Source organism: Crocuta crocuta, unplaced genomic scaffold, assembly GCF_008692635.1.
Source record: "Crocuta crocuta isolate KB4526 unplaced genomic scaffold, BGI_CrCroc_1.0 scaffold39, whole genome shotgun sequence".
Taxonomy (NCBI): domain Eukaryota; kingdom Metazoa; phylum Chordata; class Mammalia; order Carnivora; family Hyaenidae; genus Crocuta; species Crocuta crocuta.
This window is the reverse complement of record NW_027533334.1, coordinates 2,970,758-2,992,497: the sequence shown is the minus strand read 5'-3', so window position 1 is coordinate 2,992,497 and position 21,740 is coordinate 2,970,758. Positions and strand designations below refer to the sequence as shown.

The 21,740-nt window shown below is 34.0% G+C and overlaps 1 protein-coding gene and 1 pseudogene across 24 annotated transcripts in view; one reads left to right on the top strand and one right to left on the bottom strand.

Annotated features, from left to right (window-relative positions):
- Positions 1–21,740, top strand: part of RIMS2 (regulating synaptic membrane exocytosis 2) — a 598,980-nt gene that overhangs the window by 396,316 nt on the left and 180,924 nt on the right. For 16 of the 24 annotated variants that reach the window (XM_077748257.1, XM_077748247.1, XM_077748258.1 and 13 more), the window contains 2 exons: positions 7,042–7,221; positions 8,114–8,223. In XM_077748257.1, coding sequence (XP_077604383.1) covers positions 7,042–7,221; positions 8,114–8,223 — 290 coding nt within the window. Of the gene's footprint in view, positions 1–7,041; positions 7,222–8,113; positions 8,224–9,058; positions 9,092–21,740 lie in introns of all 24 variants that reach the window. The other 8 variants (XM_077748250.1, XM_077748265.1, XM_077748263.1 and 5 more) reach the window with 3 other exon arrangements.
- Positions 320–620, bottom strand: LOC144218394 (ragulator complex protein LAMTOR5 pseudogene; annotated as a pseudogene).

The window sequence follows — 21,740 nt, the reverse complement described above, 5'->3', positions numbered from 1 at the left end:
GGATAATTTTCTAACTAATATTTTGCCATATTTTCCTTTTGTATGTCACTTGACTCTTTTATTGAATCTGACTTATTGAATATAACAAAATTCTGTATACAAAATGACCTGGACCTGCTACTTTAAGATGTGATCCTTCCCTACTAATATTTTTCTAAGTCAGTCCATCCAGTGTAAAAAAGCTTACTCTAAAAGTAATAGAAAAGTGCACTTTAAATGAATGACCTAACTTCTGGAACTTCAATAGCTCTAGAAGACACTTAAGACATAGGGAGAATTACGTTCCTGTATGGAGGCTGCTGGAGAGCAGACAGAGGCATCAGGAGGCCTTGTGTACTGCCACTGTGATACCGTCCTGTTTCTGGACCATCATAGTCCCATTATCGGATTCTAGACACAGCACAGGAGACACAGCACAGGAGTGTGACCCTGCACAGCACAGTGGGGTCAGAGGTCAGCCCAGCTGCTTGCTGAGCTAGCCCAGGCACCGCCCCAGCATGCTAATCTGACAGGATCTCACAGAAGCCCAGATTAAGTCGTAGTGAATGTGTGCTGAGGACTCAGACAATGGACAGATTCGTCACCGTGTCCCCCAGGTGCTGCTCCAGAGCCTCCTCCATCACACCTACTGTCCACCCCGGCCGGGGACCCTACAGCACACTGTGTCCCTTCTCTACCACATATCTCCCATCTGACTCTTGTATGGTCTCCATCTATCTGCTGAAACTTCTCCATCTTTTCATGCGTATTGTCCATCTTGTCTAATCTTCTAATCTCTTAACTATCAATTATACTTGTTTAAAATTCCCTAATAGTTCCAAAACCTGTGTCATCTCTGAGTTTGTCTCTGTTGATTGCTTTGTCTCTTGACAGTGGGCCCTATTTTTTCTTGCTTTTGGGTGTTTCTAGTCATTTGTTTATTGACTCTTAGACATCATGTCATCAGTAATGACTGAAGCAATTAGTATTTATGCCTGAATATATGCATACATGTTGTTCTGTTAGACTCTGTGTGTGTGTGTGTGTGTGTGTGTGTGTGTGTTGGGGATTAATCAATCCTCCTTGGACTACTACCTCTTACTGTGTGATTGGTACTAGACGAAGTGGCAGGTAAGGGCAGCTGGTGCAGTATGTATGAGATATTTGCACTATACCCATTTCAGTCTCCATATAAACCTAACTAAACAAAGGAAGGTTGGTGAATTGTTTAAAGATGACTAGTGAAACCATTGAACATAGCATTCTAGTGTGAGGACCAAGCCTCTTCGCATTTTTGCGTATATTACAGTAACAATGCATAATTTGGTCCTTTCCAAATACATGTTTAAATGTTTGTTATTTCACAGACTATTTGAGGACCTGGGAAGGGAAAGCATAGGGGGGCCCATCCCTTGGCAGAAGAACATTAATTTCTTACAACTGACAAAATGTTTTTCAACTTTAACATCCACTGAAAAAAATGAAAATTATTGAGTAAACTAAGAATGTTATCGATTATAGATAGCAATTGTATTATCTCAGGATTTAAAAGATATGTATTTTAAAGATGTATTAATTTGCTGCATGTTAATTGTGGCCGAGTAAATAATCCTGCTTAATTGTGGTTTTGTGTCTGTTATTTTTTAAGTAAAAATTAAATAACAATGAAAGTTATAAATATTTAATAAAATACTCAAAATATCCTCGAGACATTGACATCTTCTATGTTTCTGTGTGTGCATGTTTAATAATGCAGTATATCTTTATTTTTCAGTATTGGATTTGTCCCTAATTTTCTTTAGGAAATTGAGACATTTAATATTTTTTTCTTGCTGTCTCCTACAATGGCTATTTCTAAGAACATACTTCTGTAGATTTCTTTGAGCACTTCTCTTTTTGGTGATAAAGTAGACTTATGGGGTAATAGTAATATGATTTTCTACATTAAAAGTGTCTTGCTTTTCACATCACTACATGTATTACTACTATTTTCACATCTTCAATTGTTAGCTTGGCTGACACTAGATATTGCTGTTACTGTTGAATAAACTCACTTTTAACTAATACACAGAATTTACATCTAAGTGAACAGAAATGTTCTGTAAAGAGATGCTGTCGTGCCTAGGATAAATTGACATATCTTCCACCGAAATAATAAAATGTTCCTAATTGTACACAATATTTATTTATTTATTAATTTGTTTGTTTACTATGACTTCCATGGTATTTTGTGTCTTTATTATTTATTTATTTATTTATTTAGTTTTAATTTCTGAGAGAGAGAGAGAGCGTGAGCAGGGGAAGGTCGAGAGAAAGGGAGACACAGAATCCGAAATAGGCTCCAGGCTCTGAGCTAGCTGTCAACACAGAGCCCGACGCGGGGCTCAAACCCACGAACCATGAGATCATGACCTGAGCCGAAGTCAGACGCTTAACCGACTGAGCCACCCAGGCGCCCCTGTGTTTTGCAACTCTCTTTACTTTGGAAGCAATACTGAAATAATATAAGCTAGAGGTTTAAAACTTAAACTTGTGCATTTTAATTTATGATGAACATGGAAATTATAGAGTTGAATCATAATTACTTAACATTATTTATTATATAGATATGTATATATGTTTTATTAATTACCCTAAAATGGTTAAGTTTAAAATTTTATCATGTATTTATTTCTTCATTAGGCAGCTACTGCTCAGAAAATCTCTAGACACTCAATAGATTTTATCAAAAGCATAATGCTTCCGCTGTTAATCCACTTACTGTATTACACAATACAGACACAGAGGGGACATTTCTTGCGCCAAACCAGAGATTATCCTTGTCTTCCAGAGATACGTTAAAATTTTTTTTTCATTTAAGATTTCAGCTTTAGGGAAATAATTTCTTTGTGAAAATACAAGGAATAGTTTTTAAATAGCTTCACTTTTTACAAGTTCATTCTTTAAGAGAACCATTTTCATTTATTTATGGCATGTTTACAATCTAAATATGAAAGAAGCCTGTCTAATTTCTCATAGACTGTAAGTTTTGAGTTATGGTCTAGGACAGTTTCTACTGACCTCTGAATATCACTTTGAAATTTTACATTGTGCCAGTTGTTTTTTTGTTTTGGCTTAGTTTTTTTGAGTATTCTTAGTATTATTTTATCACACCCACAGAGATACTCTATATTGAGCTTTTGTTAATCTGGAATTGTAGCATTATGATGGTTGAATGTAAGTGGTTATATAAACGAATGCCCACTGCCCTATTCTTTCCTGTTACACTGAATGACTCCCTTGTACAGTGATTGAGAATAGGAAAAGTAGATAGCACCAAAATGATGAACTATGTGGAAAGCTGTGCCAGATACTCGGAAATTTAAAAAAATCTTTTAAGAGCAACTATATTGAGGGGGGAAATGATTCAAACTGGACTTCACTCTAGATGATTATAAAATAATTTTTCCCTTAGAAATCCTCGGCTCAAATCTGCATGGACTATTATATGCTTTTAAAGCAGGGCTGTTGCAATATTGGCAATTGTTATAGTAATATCTGTCAATATGAATTAGCTCTCTTTGTAGAAGGGCTATTAAACGGTAACCTCTGCAAACACTTGCAGTTTGGAATAAGGGCCACTAAATAACACAAAGCAGTAATCTGTATTTATCCAGGTAAATAATACATGCAAAAATCTGAACTATTTTATACATATGCTATAAACAATTTACTTAAAAAGTGAAGCTATGATAGATATTAAATCACTTTTTTAAGATACTATATCATTTTTTAAAAGACAACCGCATTATCTAAGAAAGATTTAAATTTATAGCTGCAGAATTCCTAACCTTTTATATGGCTTGTCCTTTGGCAATCTTGTAAAACCTATGGCCACTCTTTTTAGACTAAAGTTTTAAAATGCATAAAGTACAAAAAGATAAATAAGGGCAGGTACAGGGGCGCCAGGGTGGCTCATTCGGTTAAGCGTCTGACTTCGGCTCAGGTCATGATCTCACGGTTCATGGATTTGAGCCCCGCGTTGGGCTCTGTGCTGACAGCTAGCTCAGAGCCTGGATTCTGTGTCTCCCTCTCTCTCTGACCCTCCCCTGTTCACGCTATCTCTCTCTCTCAGAAATAAATAAAACATTTAAAAAAAAAAACTTAAAAAAAATAAGGGCAGGTATAAAAACAACTATATATAATTTCTAAATATAGAGTCCTAGTTAAAAAACCTCAGTAGGCACTAAAATATTTTATACCTTGCAAATGCATATTTCCCACGTCTCAGTTGCTAGCATTCAAAATTATTTATAAGTTCTTATCTTAGAATCAAACTTCACTAAGAATTTAGGTGAAAGTTGTCAAGTTTTATATCTCATCCTCTTAAAGCACCTGTTAGGAGATGAGGTATCTCGGGGTGACACTCGGGCAGTGCTACTTTCAATTTTCTCAGATGTTGTCTTAGTTCTTACCTAGTAAGATTTATCTTACCCTTGAAAGGGAGCCTGTGTTGATTGTCTCTTGTGTTATCCAAGTTTAAAATATGGTAGCTTTCTACACCCCTTAACCATCCATGGTGGACATTTTAGGAAAGTGCTAACTTCTACTATGGTACTTTTGTGTTTCAGTATTAGCCAATCTCCTTTCATGCTATGGAAATCAGACAATTCATATTATTTATGAATATGGAGAGAAGAAATATAAGCAAAATTTAAAATATTGACATAGTCTTCAAACAACTTTTCCACTAAAGAGGAATTTTTTCCAAGGGATATTTCCTAAAGAACGACCTATTTGCTTTATAAGTAGCAGGATTCTTTTAAGGACATAGAACATAGCAACACATTTGAAATAATTCTCCAGATTTCACTCACAATCATGTATTTCAATAATTAAAAATATAGTGTCAAGAAGTAAAAATTTATATCCTAACATCTTACTTTTCACTTAGAAAAAATGCTTGCTAGAATCAGAATAAATCAAATTTTGCATGAATACATGGGACATTAGCCTTATTTTATATTAGGGCAGTCATAGATATTCTACAAAAGTGTCTTGCTACATGTCATACAGTGAGACGAGCTTATTGTTAACTTAATAGCAAATCTGAAAATAATGTAGATTGGCACTCTCCAAAAAATAGGCTTTAAGGAATCTAAGGTATTTATGTTACTTTGCTACTGCTTTTTTTTTTTTTCATGATGAAGGTATACAAAGATAATGTGCACTAAAGACATTTAATGAACTATTGAGCACATTTATTTCTAAAGAAAAATATTTTCTCTCAAATAGTTTTCCAGGGAACAAAAATAGAATTATGATTTTTTTATACTATCAGGCTGCCTTTTTCATCTATGTCTTTGAAAGTAACTGAATATTTTATATTTTTGTATTTATACAAAATGTATTTGTATATTTATACAAATTGTATATATAAATACAAATTTGTATTTATACAAAATGTATTTATACTTTGAATATGTCAGCTTTTTTTGACATATCCCGGATATACTTATATAAAAAAACTAAACTTGGGAAATCAATCATATCATGGCACATAGATTTTAAAATATTTTAAAACTATTTGGCCTATGTGTTACCTTGTGAATTTAAAGTGTATGAAGATCACAAGATAATGTTGTAGAATAAAAACCCAGGACTCACTTCCTAAAGTCCTCTAATCTCATATGTACTGGTCAAAAATTGTGTGCCATATAATTAATTACATGTAGGAAATTGTGTCCTTTCTTTTCTTATTTTTCTTTAATTGCCTGCAGTTTTCATTGTCAAAAATAAGATTGAGGAGAACTTATAGGTAAAGTGGAAGATCTTTACGTTAGTCTTGGGGGGAGACTAATGCTTGTTTTCCATATGTAGAAAACATTTCTGTGGTTACAACTAGATGGAGAGGTGATAATTTGGTGCAGGTATTACTTTGGTGTATGGAGCTCTTGATCAAAGCTAGTGTTGTCATAGAAAGTGGGGCTGGTGTTAGGAAACACTTATTGATCACGTGTTAGGTGTTAAAAGCATTATGTTTGATTCCAGGGATATAAACATCAGTAATGATGGGCTCCTTACATTTAGGTATACTCCTTTCAATAAGGATTAGGTTTTGATATTGGATTTGTTTGTGGTCAAAGAGAGCACATTGTTTCAGAACCATTATTATTTCAATCAGTTAATACCCTTCTGAATTTTTAAAAAATCTTTTAAATGTTTATTTATTTTTGAAAGAGAAAAATAAAGGGTGAGTAGGGGAGAGGCCGAGAGAGAAGGAGACAGCCTGAGAGAAGGAGAATCTGAAGCTGACTCCTGACTGTTAGCTAATAGCAGACAGCCTGATGTGGGGCTCAAACCCAGGAGCTGTGAGATCATGACCTGAGCCAGTCAGACACTTAAGTGACTGAGCCATCTAGGCATCCCAGTACCCTTCTGAATTGTATTGGTTGGCATTGCTAGAGTGCCCTGTGAGAGGTGGCACAGATTGGCTGACTAACCAGCTTTCTGTGATTTTTCTTGTGGACCATGTTTAAATATGGCTACAGCCTGCAAGGTTGCAGTGGTTTCTTACAACCTTTTGATTCTTCTGTTTGAATGATGGGATATATCAATATACTATGTTTGTGCTGAAAGCCTTTTTATATCTCAGTTGATACGCTAACAATCCGCCTTAGGGGCTTTAGAATTAATGCTTGTATGTTCTTCTTCACTCTTGTGAAAATGCTAAGAAAAGCCATTGAATTCTTTGAAGATAGAATAGTTCACATATTTCACATGTTTCATTTAGAGAATTCACTTGGGAAAGCAGGCAGTTTGGGTTGTCATCGATTATAACTGAGCAACTCCTATTGTCTCCACTGGGAATTGCCGTTAAAGGCAAATTTGGGTTTCCTTAGAAATTCTTAAGAAGTTTAGTGAGAACTGCTCAGATTATGTTGGGGAAGAGAACTTTTTTATTTTTTTGCAAATCCGATAATTTTAAAAAATAACCTTTTTCAAAATCAATTTGATGCATCATAACGAAATAGCAGAAGGGCACTAAAGATCAACTGAGCTGCTTTTTGACTAACATTTCAGGGATTGTGAAGCAGCAGATAGACAGCCATATCACAGATCCAGAGCAACAGAACAACGGCCTCTCCTAGAGCGGACCACCACCCGCTCCAGATCCACTGAGCGTCCTGATACAAACCTCATGAGGTCGATGCCTTCATTAATGACTGGAAGATCTGCCCCTCCTTCACCTGCCTTATCGAGGTGAAAGATAAATCAATCAGACTAACCTCCCCTTTGCCCCTCCAGCACACCTATTTATTTTCCCAGCAGCTAAATGGTCTCTTCTATCATCCTTGGCTGATCACTAATAACAATCGATACTAACCTTTTCAGTGTAAGCACACTATTTATATTCAGCGGATATAATAGTGTGTGGCTACCATTGTAATTTGTTTTTAACTGTCCTGACCACATCTGTTTTGTGATTTCTCATTATCAGGAGTCCTGGGTAAATGCCCCCATAATGCACTTCATAACTATCATGTTCTTCTCCTACAGAATGAGAAATTGTTTGTGTCCATTAGACATCACTTTTGGAATAATCATCATAATGACACTAAGTAAAGCTAGATTTTTAGTTTCTTTCTATCAATACTAGTATCATGTATTAACCAGTATTTTCTTTAGCTGAATTTTGAATTGTTCAGGATTTTATTTGTAGTTTCATGAGATATTTTCTAATAATGGGATATCAAGTATAAGCCTGAGTAAAAATCTCCTTGGATCAAGGGAGGGAGGTTAGTGCTGAGAGTTTGAAATCTGGTAGAAAGAAAGTAAAACATTACCTTTTATTTTTTAAGCTGCAGAAGTCTCCTGTTGCTTTCATATAGGTAGAATACTAATTTACATTAATCTCATGGATGTTACTGTAGGATTCCGTGTGCATGTATCTGTGTATGTATGCATATTACACAAAAGTAGAAGCATCTTTTGACAACCATTCAGATATCCATATTTTGTCCTTCCTTCCTAACCTTTTAATCAGCAGCTACACGTCTTTTAAAATTGCACTTGCACAGCTATCATATGAACCAAATGTATTACAGTTGCTTAACTCATGCTACTGAGAATGAACATCGATGGTGTATTGTAGGTCTCATCCTCGTACGGGGTCTGTCCAAACAAGCCCGTCCAGCACTCCAGCAGCGGGACGAAGGGGCCGACAGCTTCCGCAACTTCCACCAAAGGGAACACTGGAGAGAAGTAAGTTTTATTTCTAATTATGTCATGTAGGAAATACACATGGAAGCTAAGGTGAATCAAGATTCCTTTTTTACTACCTTTGTATTAATTTTCTTCTTTTGTTAATTGAATACCTTAGCCGCATTTGCTGGTAGTTATATTTATAAATATATTTATAAATGTTATATATGTTGCATTTAAAATTTGTAATATTTGGAGGTAAAATAACCTTCCATTATTGCTCCTGCACATTTTCAAATTTGAATGAATGCATTTTTAAAGAGTAAACGTAATGCTCTTAAATAAGCAGTTGGATGATATTTCTTTGCTACAATTAAGTTTATGTAATTGTTGATAGTTACATAAAGTTTATTAGTAACTAGCCAAATCAATTTTCACACACTGCAAAGGACTGGTTAGCTGATGCACAACAATGGTGACCCTTCTCAAAACTGGAGTGCCAGGAAAAAGGTAATCATGAATATACAAAGAAAGATGCATGTTGTACTGATATTTTTAATAGTTTCAATCTTTGCATAAGAAGCACTATTTGTTTATACACAGATGAACATAATCCCCAAACATCTATAAATTCTTATGGATAAAGGACCTCTAAAAGCATGGATGATAGAATATAATAATTTTCAACCTCGTTTTTTAAATGGTCCCTTTATTTAGTAACTGGATGTACTTTGCCAAAAAAGACATATATGTATATATATGTATATTTAAATCACCATTTAACTTTTCTTTAATAGATGATACATACATTCTGTATCTTTGGAAATTTCTGTTGTTTTTAACCCCTGTGCTTTGGTTCCCTTTTTTTGTTTTGTTTTTATTTTGTTTTTCCTAGACAATGGAGTCAAGGAGATAGAACCTTATGAAGGTCTGTACTTAAAGGAGGGTTTGTTTTATGCTGACAGCCTTTTTGGGGGGCTATGGAAGCAAAAATAAACCCAACTGCAATTGATGTCCCTCCATTGGATAGACTTTTATTTACAGTAAAGTGGTTTTGTTTTATGATTTTTGGTAAAGTCCTCAACTTTTGTTTTACTTGAAAATTAGGCCAAGGAGTTAAGTTTCTTTGAGTCATTCAAGCAAGAGTGCAAAGAGTTGAACTTTTCTTAAGTGAAATGTTCTGCTTCACATCTTTTCTTAAGATAAAATGTTCCTTTTTTAAACTTTTTCATTTGCTTTTCGAGCAGAATTCTATGTTTAAGGCAAGACCTTAAGCAAAGATATCAATTGCAGTCTGTGTTTATGTTACTGAAGATGTACACCTAGTCTAGTTATACTTATCATCATATATTTCATTTTGTATTTATGATCTTTTAATTATTAAATTTGTCTTTATAGAAAAGAAAGTTGTTGAATTAGACAGTGATCGTGGTTTGTATTCCCTACATCACTTTTCGTGTTGTACCAAGACTGCTTACAGTATACCAAAGTTAAATATGTGCCGTTTTATTATCAATACTACATTATGACTCAAGAGACAATATTGAGTCATGATATATGGAGCTTCATACATTCACTAAGACAGGAAAAATTACTCTGCCAATGATAGATTCTAAAATTAACTTTGTAAACTTAAGGAATTGTTCAGTTTTATTTACTTACGAATTTCCAGCACATAGAATAATGCCTGGCACATTATAGGTCCTCAATAAATATTTGTTGAATGAGTGCATGAAATATTGTTTAAAAATTGAAAAGTTACTTCACAGAGTGCATAAGGTATCACTAAAACAATCTTGTCATTCTAGAGATGTTTATATTAAAATGTATATTTCTATTCCTATGTGTAACAAAGTTTTAAGTGCACTACCTTTGGGCAGGGATACTTTTATTGCCTTATATAATTTGGAACAAACTGTGTCCTCGTTAGTTGTTGAATGGTTTATCGACTTCTATATCGAAGTTCTTTCTATGCTATGTACAAAGGTTTTAAACAACTCCGTGCTGTTGAGACCAGGGCTAATGTGCTGCCTGATAAGGAGATTACAGCAGCATTTCTTTAATTCTCAATTATTTACGTTAGAATGGGTGTATATAATTTTAAAAGTACTTTCCAGAAGGAAAGTTCTGTAGTACATGTGAAATTTCTTGTCTCCCAGGATTTTTAATGATAGAGTTTTGACCTCATATGTTGGCATATGAAGTCACAGCTTTTTAAAATTCAGTGTTAATATCTTTTATAGCAATAGACTATTGAGACATGAGTAGTTCCATAACAATAAATCTACCAGAAAGCCAACATAGGGCTGATAATGAAAGTTAGGGTTGAGGAAGTTTTTAATGGGCTTGTCAACATGCATTCTATATACCGTCTCATTTTTGCCCTATAGAATCTATTCAAACCATGGTTTTCCTTTAATGTCATTTGAACTGTAATTTTTTTTCTTTTTTATAAGTAAAAGAAAGAAGAACTAAATCCTCCTTGTTATTTCCACTATGAGATAAAAGGGTTTGTTTTTCAGTTTTTTGTTTGTTTTGTTTTGCTTGGAGGGATGGATGATTTTAACAGTGTTTTTGTAAATGTTGATGTGAACGCTTGAATAGATATATAATTGTGTAATTTTCTTTAGCTTTAAAGGAGATATAAAATATCTCTTTTAGAAGTTTCAACTTCCCACTGAAGTTAAAGGTACATGACCCCAAATAGGTTCTCAGTAGGTGGTCTAAATCAAATTATGTTTGGATTATCACTTAAAAGTTATCAGAAGATGTAATTTAATGGCCTTATTTCAAGATCAAAGTAATGACACATTTATTTATCTAATCCTGTTCAACAGCTAAAAAATGAGCAACTCCTAATTTAATTTCTTTTGATCTTGGTTATATTTTAGTCTATTAAGGAAATTACTTTAAAACTTTATATATGTTGGTTTTCATGATGGTACAGTATTAGTTATCTTCTCTCTGGCAACCAAAGAAAACAGGAGCAGTATAAGAAAAGTACAACGTAATGACTGCTGAGGCATTATTATTTTTTAAAATTTTCTCTTGAATTTGATGTACTGGCATTGTGTAAAAATGAGTTTTTAATACCATTTTTTGGTTCTGTAGGGATAAAGGTATATTATTTTTTCTAAGAATATATCAAGATCATAGACAAAGTATTTTGACTACTTTACACAGTTACCATATACACAAATATTTTAGGGGCCACAATCACTCTTTTACAAATCAAAGTCAACATAAAAGAAGACAATCTGATAATTTATTAACAGGATACTTATTTACTTAACATGTCAGAAACTTAGTAAATAATCATTAGTCTCCTCATAATCACTCATATCATGAATAACTTGAAATTTTTTGTCACTAAGAGTAACAAATATATACATCTGGTCTTATTTTTTTCTTTACTTGTGCAAATACAGAGGTTAATGAAGAAACGGGGCATATGGAAGAGCAGTGGGGAGAAAAGCAGGGTGAAGAGGTCAAGGCAGGTCTGTCTGTGTGTCTAAAATAAATAATTGAATGTTTTAGAAGTATGACTTTTCAATTTCACATAAGAACTTAGGCTCCAAATCTATAAATGCACTATAAAGAATAGATTGTTTTTCAGCACTAACTTTTAAATAAATTGTCTAATTATTGATGGAGAAATATTACATAAGCTATCTACATAACTTATCAGAATGTTTTATTTATCCATCGGAACATGTTCCTAAATGTTAAAAGTCAGACTAAAATCATAGAAAATGTGTCTGACCAAACTTATTCCTGTCCTTATACCCAACTCTATTCAGTTCATCTATTTATTAAAAACTGGATGAGTACCTACAGTGGGTTACACTGAGTAGAAGTATGTTGTAATCCTAGCCTCCTCTCTATAAAGAATTTTGGTTTTGTAGAGGCAAATTGCAAATAAATATAGAGCAGAATATAAATTCCATTAAAACTTTTAGAGGCTACCACTATTTTCTTCGTAAGTTGTTCCTAAAATAAGAAAAATTAACTGTACATTCCTGCTCTTCATCTCAGCTCAATATTGCCCTAATGTTTATTGACAGTCATAATTTCTCACCAAAGAGTCCTCCTTCTAAGTGGTGTGGAAAGAGCCTTCACTGTGGTGGTTTTTTAAGTTCCCTATTATGTTTACATATCATAATTTCTCTTTCTCTATATTAGATACTCAATATTGACATTTGTGATGCATGTGAATATGCTCTCTTAAATTAAATAAACATAAATATCCTAGTATAATCCTATCCTATTGAAATGGGTGGCTTTAAAGTCAGACGTTTGGCTTTGTTGGGCATGTTAAGATTCTGAGGGAAAAAAGTGATGGTCATGTTGTTTGACGTTTGTCAGAATGTTCCTGAAAGGATTTTAAAACTTAAAATGTTACATAATCAGTATATATGTTTATACATTGCTTTTATCAAATTTTCACTATTTTTATTTGAAACACCGAGTTGAATTCTAATCTTTTCTAAGCTGTCAGTTTTAAAAAACTTTAATTTGAACAATAACTTTAGGCCTAATTTTTTCCTGTTTAATGCATCACTTTTTATTAACAGTAAAGTCTCCTTTACATGCCTTGTGTTCTCTCCTTTCCCATTGTGTGAAAGCAATTTCCTTATGTCATGGATGCATTCTGTCAGTATTTGTAGTATAAGACACAAGACCTCTCATGCTGTAGTCGCTGATTATCAGTAACTATTTTTAATGTCAAAAGATGAGAAGAATCATCTGAGTGCATCTGATCATGAAAACAAAGGCAAGTTTAGCTGATATTTATAAAAATGTGTAACTGTGTTCTGAACAGCTAATATTTTAACTATTAGAATGTTAACACATCTTCTATCGGAATAACTTGTTTAGAGCATACCGTAAAATGGATTTCATCTTAATTTATGTGTGTAGTTAATATTTTCGTATTTGCCCATTCCTATGTATCTTGTATTAGTCCATATGAACACTGAAATGCTTTCACACTGTTTATGAGTTGGCTTCCACAGGAAAGTCATTGCTTTGGGTGTCATTAGTTTAGGGGCTTCGGCTGTAGTTAATATCATTTTTATTTATTTTTCACTTCCTTAAGATAAAGCCTGTTTGTTGGACCAGTTTGTCACCTATGCTTTATTCTCAAAATTAACTTAATTAATGAATTATGTCAATTATCAAATTAGCATAAAACCACAACTATAACCTCTCTAATTTAGTATAAAATGACTCCTTATTCCTCATTTTATTTTTGTTCTTACTGCTTTTATCATAGGTTGGGAAGGATGTGCTTTACTCTTGCATTCATTAATGCGAGGTGTCACGTTTAATGCATGAATTTGTTTCCCTAGTGTGTGATTTCATCATTTGTGGTGTGCTTTGTTTTTATTTGGGTTGTTAGTGACCTTAATTATTAACCACTATTGTCTGTTTTCAATGTTAAAAAGACAATGAGGGAGAAACACCAAGCTCACCTAATAATGGGAAAAAAGGCAAGTCTAATATGAAGTTAACAGTGTCTCTCTCTATTTTAGACACTCAGTATTGACATTTATGATGCGTGTGAATATGCTTTCTTAAATTAAATAAACATAAATATCCTAATACAATCCTATCCTATTGAAATGCATGGCATTAAAGCCAGAAGTTTGGCTTTGTTGGTCATGTTAAGATTCTGGGGAAAAAAGTGATGGTCATGTTTTCATGCAAAAAACACAACATAGATATTTTTTAACCCAGAAATTGTTTTAAAACTGAGCGATTAAAAAAATATTTCAATGTTTATTTTATTTTTTAAAGATTTTATCTTATTTTTTTATTTTTAAAATATAATTTATTGTCAAAGTGGTTTCCATACAACACCCAGTGCTCATCCCAACAATTCCCCTCCTCAATGCCCATCACCCACTTCCCCTCTCCCCCATCTCCTATCAATCCTCAGTTTGTTCTCTGTATTTAAGAGTCTCTTATGGTTTACCTCCTTCCCTCTCTGTAAGTTTTTTTTTCCCCTTTCTCCTCCCCCATGGTCTTCTGTTAGGTTTCTCAAGATCCACATATGAGTGAAAACATATGGTATCTGTCTTTCTCTGAGTGACTTATTTTAGATGCCGAGGTTTAAAAACTATTTTAAAGCAAAATTTTAAAGTAGAAAACGACATGAATTTAAAGTAGAAAATGATATGAATTTAAAGTAGATAAGGACTTAATTTTGAGCTCAACAATATTAAATGAACATTTACAATATTTGTAATTGTTCACAGTTTTATACACATGAATTAATATATTGCCTGGCTGAGTAAAAAAGATGATCAATTTCAATACTTAGATGTAGTTTTCTTATAATTATTGGTGACTTAATTTTATAACCCAGTACAACTAACTTCTATCAGAAATAGGACTGTATATGTTTTGTAGTCATTGATAATCACCTATAACTTCATGTATTGACTTAGAATGTCAGCATTTTAAGATAGTTACAAAAAAATTAATGTTCCAAAATTTCTGTATATCATTACAATTTTCCCTTGTAATGGGGCCAAATTAAGAAATGAAATGGATAGTTTTTTGCATCAGTAATTTTAGTTACAATGTCTTTTAGTCTTAAATTCTTTCTTCCCTGTCTTCATCTGTTATAAATAATGTCTACAATGTTGGGTGTGATATTTAATTAGTGTTAAGATAATTTTATATTTTTTCTTACTGCGGAGTGTTAATTATTCATTTAGACCCCTCTCAGCATAAAATTCTTAAAATATGCTAAGATATTATAGGTAAAAAGAGAGAAAGTAATCTAACAAGATAAATAAAATTGAATCAAGTATTATAAAATATTAACAGTCTCCATAAAACAATGAACATTTAAATAGGCTCTCAATGTGTATTTACATGCTTTTCATTTTTATCCATTTCTTAACCTCCATGATCTTTGCTTAGTACCTATGAAAGGATATGTTCATATGAACCGAATTTTATGTCAGTGATCTAAAAGAGTAAATATATCTTCTTAGATGTTCAGTCAACTGATGGGGTGCAACAAGTTTTAAGAACACTTAATGCCATTTTGTATTTAAGTACATGTAAATGTATCAAGAGACTAAGGACTTCACGGGAGGTCACCAAGGTAAATACTTTAACTGAGGAAATACTTTCAGCAGGTGTTTTTTTTTTTTTTTTCTGGAAGAGACAAATGTACTATTTATTTTAAAACTCAGTAATGTCCATGAGTAAGATTAAGGTGGGAGGTCATTTTTAAATTGGTTAAAGCATATTTGTGGATTAGAGAAAATTCCAGAGGTTCAAAGGATGTTACTCTGTTCCTTCTACTTATATATTGAGTTAAAATTTTAAAAAAGTAACTATGAATTCCAGCTGTAACCATGTGTTAGAAATGGCCAAGCATTGAATTGAATGATGGACTTATAACCATCCTCTCTTCTGGTTTAAAATGCAAATGGAGGAAATAATGACGATAGCTTTATTCTACATCTTGCTGTGAATTGCCCATTTATGATTTTGGAATAGACGCAGTAGTGTATGCTGCCCTCCAGTTAGTAAGATATGTGATCAGTCTCCATTAACCCTGCATTAACCTCAGATTCTTTTAGTACTTGGAATCAGTTTCTGAGTTCTCAAATGACGATCTACCTAAGCCAATCCCTTTTGGGGCTCTTCGTACCTCTCATGAGCTAAAATGAGACTAGACTATTCTTATTGCATGGCCTAGCACTATAAATTAAGACTCAAAGAACAGCATAATTGGTGAGTTTCGAGCTAATTATAATTTTTTTCATTTATTCATTCATTATTTCTACAAATAATTTTTGGGTACCTATGACATTCCAGTCTCTGTTCTGGGCCCTGGAGATATACTAGTGTGCATGTCAGACAAGCTCCCTGCTTTCATCATCTTTACGTTTATTGGGGGAAGCAAATGATAAATAAAGAATATATAATATCCTCTCATATACTGACAAGTACAAAGAAGAAAATTCAATGAGGATAATGAGTTAGCTAGTATTCAAGAAAGCAGGGTAGTAATTCTTGATAATGCATTCTGAGAAGTATTCCCATCTAAGTAATATTTGAGCAGAAACCTCAACAAAGTGACAGAATTACCCCTTGAAGGCCTGGGAAGGAAGAGTGTTCTTGGCAGGGAGAACAGCAAGAAGGAAAGCTCTGTAATGGGAGCCCGCTTGACTTACTCAAGGTAAAGTGAAGAGATCAGTTGAGTACCACACAGTGAGCAAAGTGAATAGTTGTAGGTGTGGTCAGAAGGGCATGGGGCAGGTGACTTATATTATCTAGCAGTCAGTGTTAGGATTTTGTTTTTACTCAGTGCAATGGGAAGATTTTCATTCAAGTGACATAACACCATTTCGTTTTGAAACAACATCAATTTAATTGCCATGTTGAGACTAACCTGAAAGAATGGAGATTAGAACAAACAGGGAGGCTTTTGCAATAACCTGGCAAAGAGGTCATGGTGGCTTAGATGATAGTGACAGTTGGAGTTGGATTCTGGATTGATATTAAAGATAGAACCTTAACTGATATAGGGGAAAACTTGAGAAGAATCGTTTGGTGGGGTCAGGTGCTCAGTTGGATATAAGTTAGAGATCACATTAGACCTCTAAGATAAGATGTCAAATAGGCAGCTTAAAATGTGGTCTGGATTTCGGGTTAGAGATTTGGACTGTTTGGGAGTTACCCTCATAAAAAGAGAGTCTAAAAACACAAAAGACTGTTGGAGATCACCGAGAGAACAAGTGTAGAAGAGGCTGGGACTCTGAACTGAACTTCTCTCATATTTAGAAGTTGACGAGATGAAGCAGCAGGAAACTGAGGAGTAGGAGGGTAACCATGGAGCGTAGTGTCTCTGAGTACAAGTGAAGAAAGTACTTGAAGTGGGAGAGAACTGTTGAGCATGAAACCATCACTAGATTTGGCAAGGAGGAAGTCATCGTGTTAACCTTCATGAAGAACAGCTTTGGTGGAGACAGAGGCAGTAGAAACCTGAGTAGAATGGACTTAAAAGAAGAGAGAGAGACAGTGAATATAGAAACCTTTGAAAGAGTCTGGCTGTAAAGAGGGAAAAAAAAAACAAAAATCCCGAACAGAGATAAGAGATCCTGGGAAAAGAATACATGCAGGATAGGCGGGAAGCTGTGTGCATGTGTCTGTGTGTTTTCTAAATCCAGATCTGCCAGTTTGCTTTGTAGATTCATCTGGACCCCACCCCCCCATCTGTCTATAGTTTACCAAGATAATTATTGGTATTCTGAGGCTTTACCCCTAGATTTAGAATCAAGACTTTTAGATTTGGAAGGAACCTTATAAATCTTTTCATAAAACTGCTTTCCTCTGTTAATAAAGGAGCAGAACTCTAGTGGATAATCAGCTTTGTTCAATCCACATAGTAGTACATCTCTGGTTTTAGGTCCCAGTGCATGCATTTCTGTACCATGCATCTTCAGATAAGTGACCATCTCCTTGTATGGGTTTCAATAATTTATTTTCTTTTAAATATTAGCTAATGGTTTAGTTCATTTCCAATAGTGCTATTTTCCATGCATGGCACTAGGTGGTTACTGAGAATGAAGTAACAAATCCCTGCCTTAGGGAGATCCCAAGTTAAAACAATGATAATATAAGAATAACAACAAAACAGGGCTGGTAAAGTCATTTTATAGCATGTCACTTACATAGTGTCTTAAGATTGTGATACATGTCAAGAAGAGGTAAGTTTTGAGGGGTTCTGGATAGGTTTTCAACCTAAAATAATTCTTCCACTGCTTGTCATAGTTCATATTCTGCTTTCCTCTGAAGGCTTAATTATTTTAATAATATAAAGCTTTTAGGGTTTCCAGAACACTGAAATGTAAATATTCATGAAGAGACTGACCTGAGCTATTCTCACATACAGATTTTCATAGGCACAGAGAGAGAGTTAGAGCCTATGAGTGGGGAAAGGCAAGTATAGGGAGAGGGGTGCTGTACCATGTGGTACCTTGGGAGAGTGATAATGATGAATTCTGCCTTGAACTAGCCCTATTCTACTCTAGTCGTCTACTCTAAATAATGTTGCTTACTGGGCAGACGTGTCATAAATTTACTTTCTTAAATAACTTGGCATATTTAAATTGTTCAGAACAATACTGGTCACATACTAAGTACCATATAAGTGTTAGCTGTTATTACTAATGTTTCTTAGTGATGTCTTGCTCTGATTTTGCATTTTCAGCACACTGAAAACTTTCAGTTTAAAGTAAAAGCACCTGATTTTAAAAGTAAACCTGAACAACTTATTCAATAGATATTGTTTAGTAGTTTTTAGGAAGTTATTAATCTTGATGTTGTTCTTGGTCACATAGCTTGCATAAGAAACAATACCCCAGGGATAAGTCAGAGTGGATTGCTGCATTAGTTATTACATAACATGCTAGTACATTTGTACATGTTTTAATCCATGTGTAAAAATCAATATGCAAATACTTAGAATACTTTTCTCTAAGTCAGAGAACTATTTAAATCACTCATACTTTTCAGGTTTTGTAGTAGTGTTTAGAGGACTCTATTGGAAGTCAATGCTTGGCTCTTAAGCTCATTTCTACTTGTATGCATATGACCTCGGTAAGGCTTTTTAATTTCTCTGCACCTCAATTTCCTCTTATGTAAAATAAAGTATCCTATAAGAATTTTCTAAAGAAACTAAGTGTTTTTGGAGATGTAGCTAATAAGGTTAAAGTCTCAAATGGTTTTGTTTCCAATTAATTGTCTATGTTGTTACCGTTATTTGTTCATTTTGTTTGGTTTTGGAAACTTAACAGATATAAACTCTAACTGGCTATTAGTGAGTCATTCTCTATCAGGATTATAGACTAAGCCCTACCATATTACCTGTTAAAATCACGTCCCTAAACTTATAAAAGAAAAAATATTTTGTTCCTTTGAGCCTCAATTTATAGTTGTCTACTTTATTTCAAATATTGATAACCTTGTAGATGAGAAAGGAAGGAAGGAAAGGAAGAAGAAGAGGGGGGGAAAGCAGGTTACAAAGGAACCAAAGTAAATAAAGTAATTTTAACAGCTTTTGTAAAGGATACTTACTTCTATAAACAGTCTAGGGGCAACTGGGTGGCTCAGTGAGTTAAGTGTCTATCATGATTTCAGCTCAGGTCATGATCTCATGGTCTCAAAACTCCACATTGAGCTCTGCGCTGACTGTGCAGACCCTGCTTGGGATTCTCTCTCTCTCTCTCTCTCTCTCTCTCTCTCTCCCCCTCCCTCCCTCCCTCTCTTCCTCTCTCAAAATAAAAGAAACATTAAAAAATAAAAATACAAGCATTCTAGAAATTGGATAGCATTTAGGGTATGGGCTGACTGTTTTGCTGTCTCTCTGTATTCTTATGAATGATACTTGAGCAAGGAGAGTACTGTACCTACGTCTTAATTTCCTAACTTGAATTATGTCTAGATAGGAATGGATTTTATATCTCCTAAATACAGCATTCCTTGCCAACTTAGGTGAATGACCATTTGACCAAATATTATATGGAGAAATTCAGGGATGTCATAAAACAGCAAGGAATGTATCATATATTTTTGAACAGGATCAGAATTCAATCACAACTGTATTATGCAATAGTAGCTCGAAAGAAAAGAGACAGGGAATATGCCCATTTAGGGTATTTCAGTAGTCTTCTGTGATGGTCTGAACTGTAGCAGAGACTATATAAAGATGAATAAATGCTTTTGAAATTTCCTTCCTCATTCAGATCCACAAGCCTAAGTAAAGCAGTTGTAGAAGTTAAGTACATATAGATAAATATTTTAAAATTTCTTTTCCTAGTCTTTCCTTCTTGGAGGCCATTTCTCCTAATTTTACTTTTCTTTCCCTTGTTTTAAAATTATTTTCAATGTTTATTTTTGAGAGAGAGAGAGAGAGCACGAGCGGGAAAGGGGCAAAGAGAGAGGGAGACACAGGATCTGAAGCAGGCTCCAGTCTCCAAGCTGTCAGCACAGAGCCCGATGCAGGGCCAGAACTCATGAACCGTGAAATCGTGAACTGAGTGGAAGTAGGACGCTCAACTGACTGAGCCACCCAGGTGCTCCTTACTTTTCTTTCCCTTTTGCTCATTTTATTCTGTACTCCTAAAGACTCAATTGACTAATAAGATTTAGTGAAAAACTCCCTTCTACCTCATACCTTTCTGCATAGTTCAACCATTGTTCAAGCCATACCATCCTTGACTTCCTAAACATAATCCTAAAGCCATCTTCTGTTTGTTGTTGAAAACAATGTCATCTTAGGAACATGAATACGAACTAGAGAATGAGCACAGGATTTGGACTTTGGCTCAGGGCTTGCATCTACTATGTACCGACTATGTGACTCTAGGAACTTAACCTGAGTTAGTTCATCAGAGAAAAGGAAATCTTAGCATATTTCTTTTATTCCCATCGTGTTACTTTGAGAATCGGTGAGATAATGGATGTGAGATCGTTCGTGCAGTAGATAACTATTCAACTCTTTGTTTTCTTACCTATAGAAACCAACCACATGAGAGAAGCTCCTTTTTGTCTTTTAAAGGTTTAAATGCATTCCTGTATGTGGGAGCACATGGAAACATATGGTATTATATAAATGCGGTCTTATTAATGTAAGAATTTGTGCTCTTTATATTGTAGTGTTTGTAGGATTGGCTGCCTGGTGTGATGAAAAGTAGCTGGAGTAGTTATTTTGAAGACATGTGGATTTCTTAAATGTCACTTAAAAACACACTTCATAGTTAAGTCTTCATGAATAAAATCATTCTTCACATTATCTAATATTGATTAAAGAAGTATTTAAGCTTTCCCATCTACAAATTAAATTCACAATTGAATATCTACTCAATTCAGTTTTAAAATACTGAGTTAGAATATTAGTAAAAAAAAAATTATCCCTCCAGAGCAAACTTTTTGTCTGTACTTGAATGCATTCTTTCAAGGTAAGACTTAGCAATTAAATTTATTATACATCTTTGATTTTTTGATTTTTACTTTTGGGTAGTAGGTGTACAATACCATGGACTAGCACTTTATACTTAAAGTTCAGTTTTGAGTTCATTATTATTTAACATCAAGGAGACTATTTTATTTTTTAAATTACCACAATAGTCCTTTAACAGAAAGGACTGTCTTTAAGATACTTCATCAGTGATATTTTTGCTATTTTTATTTAATATATCTAAAACAATTTTCAAACAATTTGAACATTTTCCTGATATAAAACTAGTTTGCTTTTAATTACTGTAAATATTTCATTTTAATGGTGTGACCTGTAATTCAAAGAGGGCTTAGATATGGGTAACTTTTAGCATTGGCTTTTGGGTGATGAATGAATTAGTAAGTCAGTAGTTACTTTCTGTTCTTTTTATGACTTTAATTATGTTTTAAAATAGACATTTGAGTTTCCACAAGCGTTTAATAATAGTCACATTTAGAACTTTTGGAAAATCTTCTAAATTCTCAGTGTCCTAATTTCATCATCTCTGGTTTAGGTACTCTTCCACAAAATCTGACTTATCAGTCTAGAA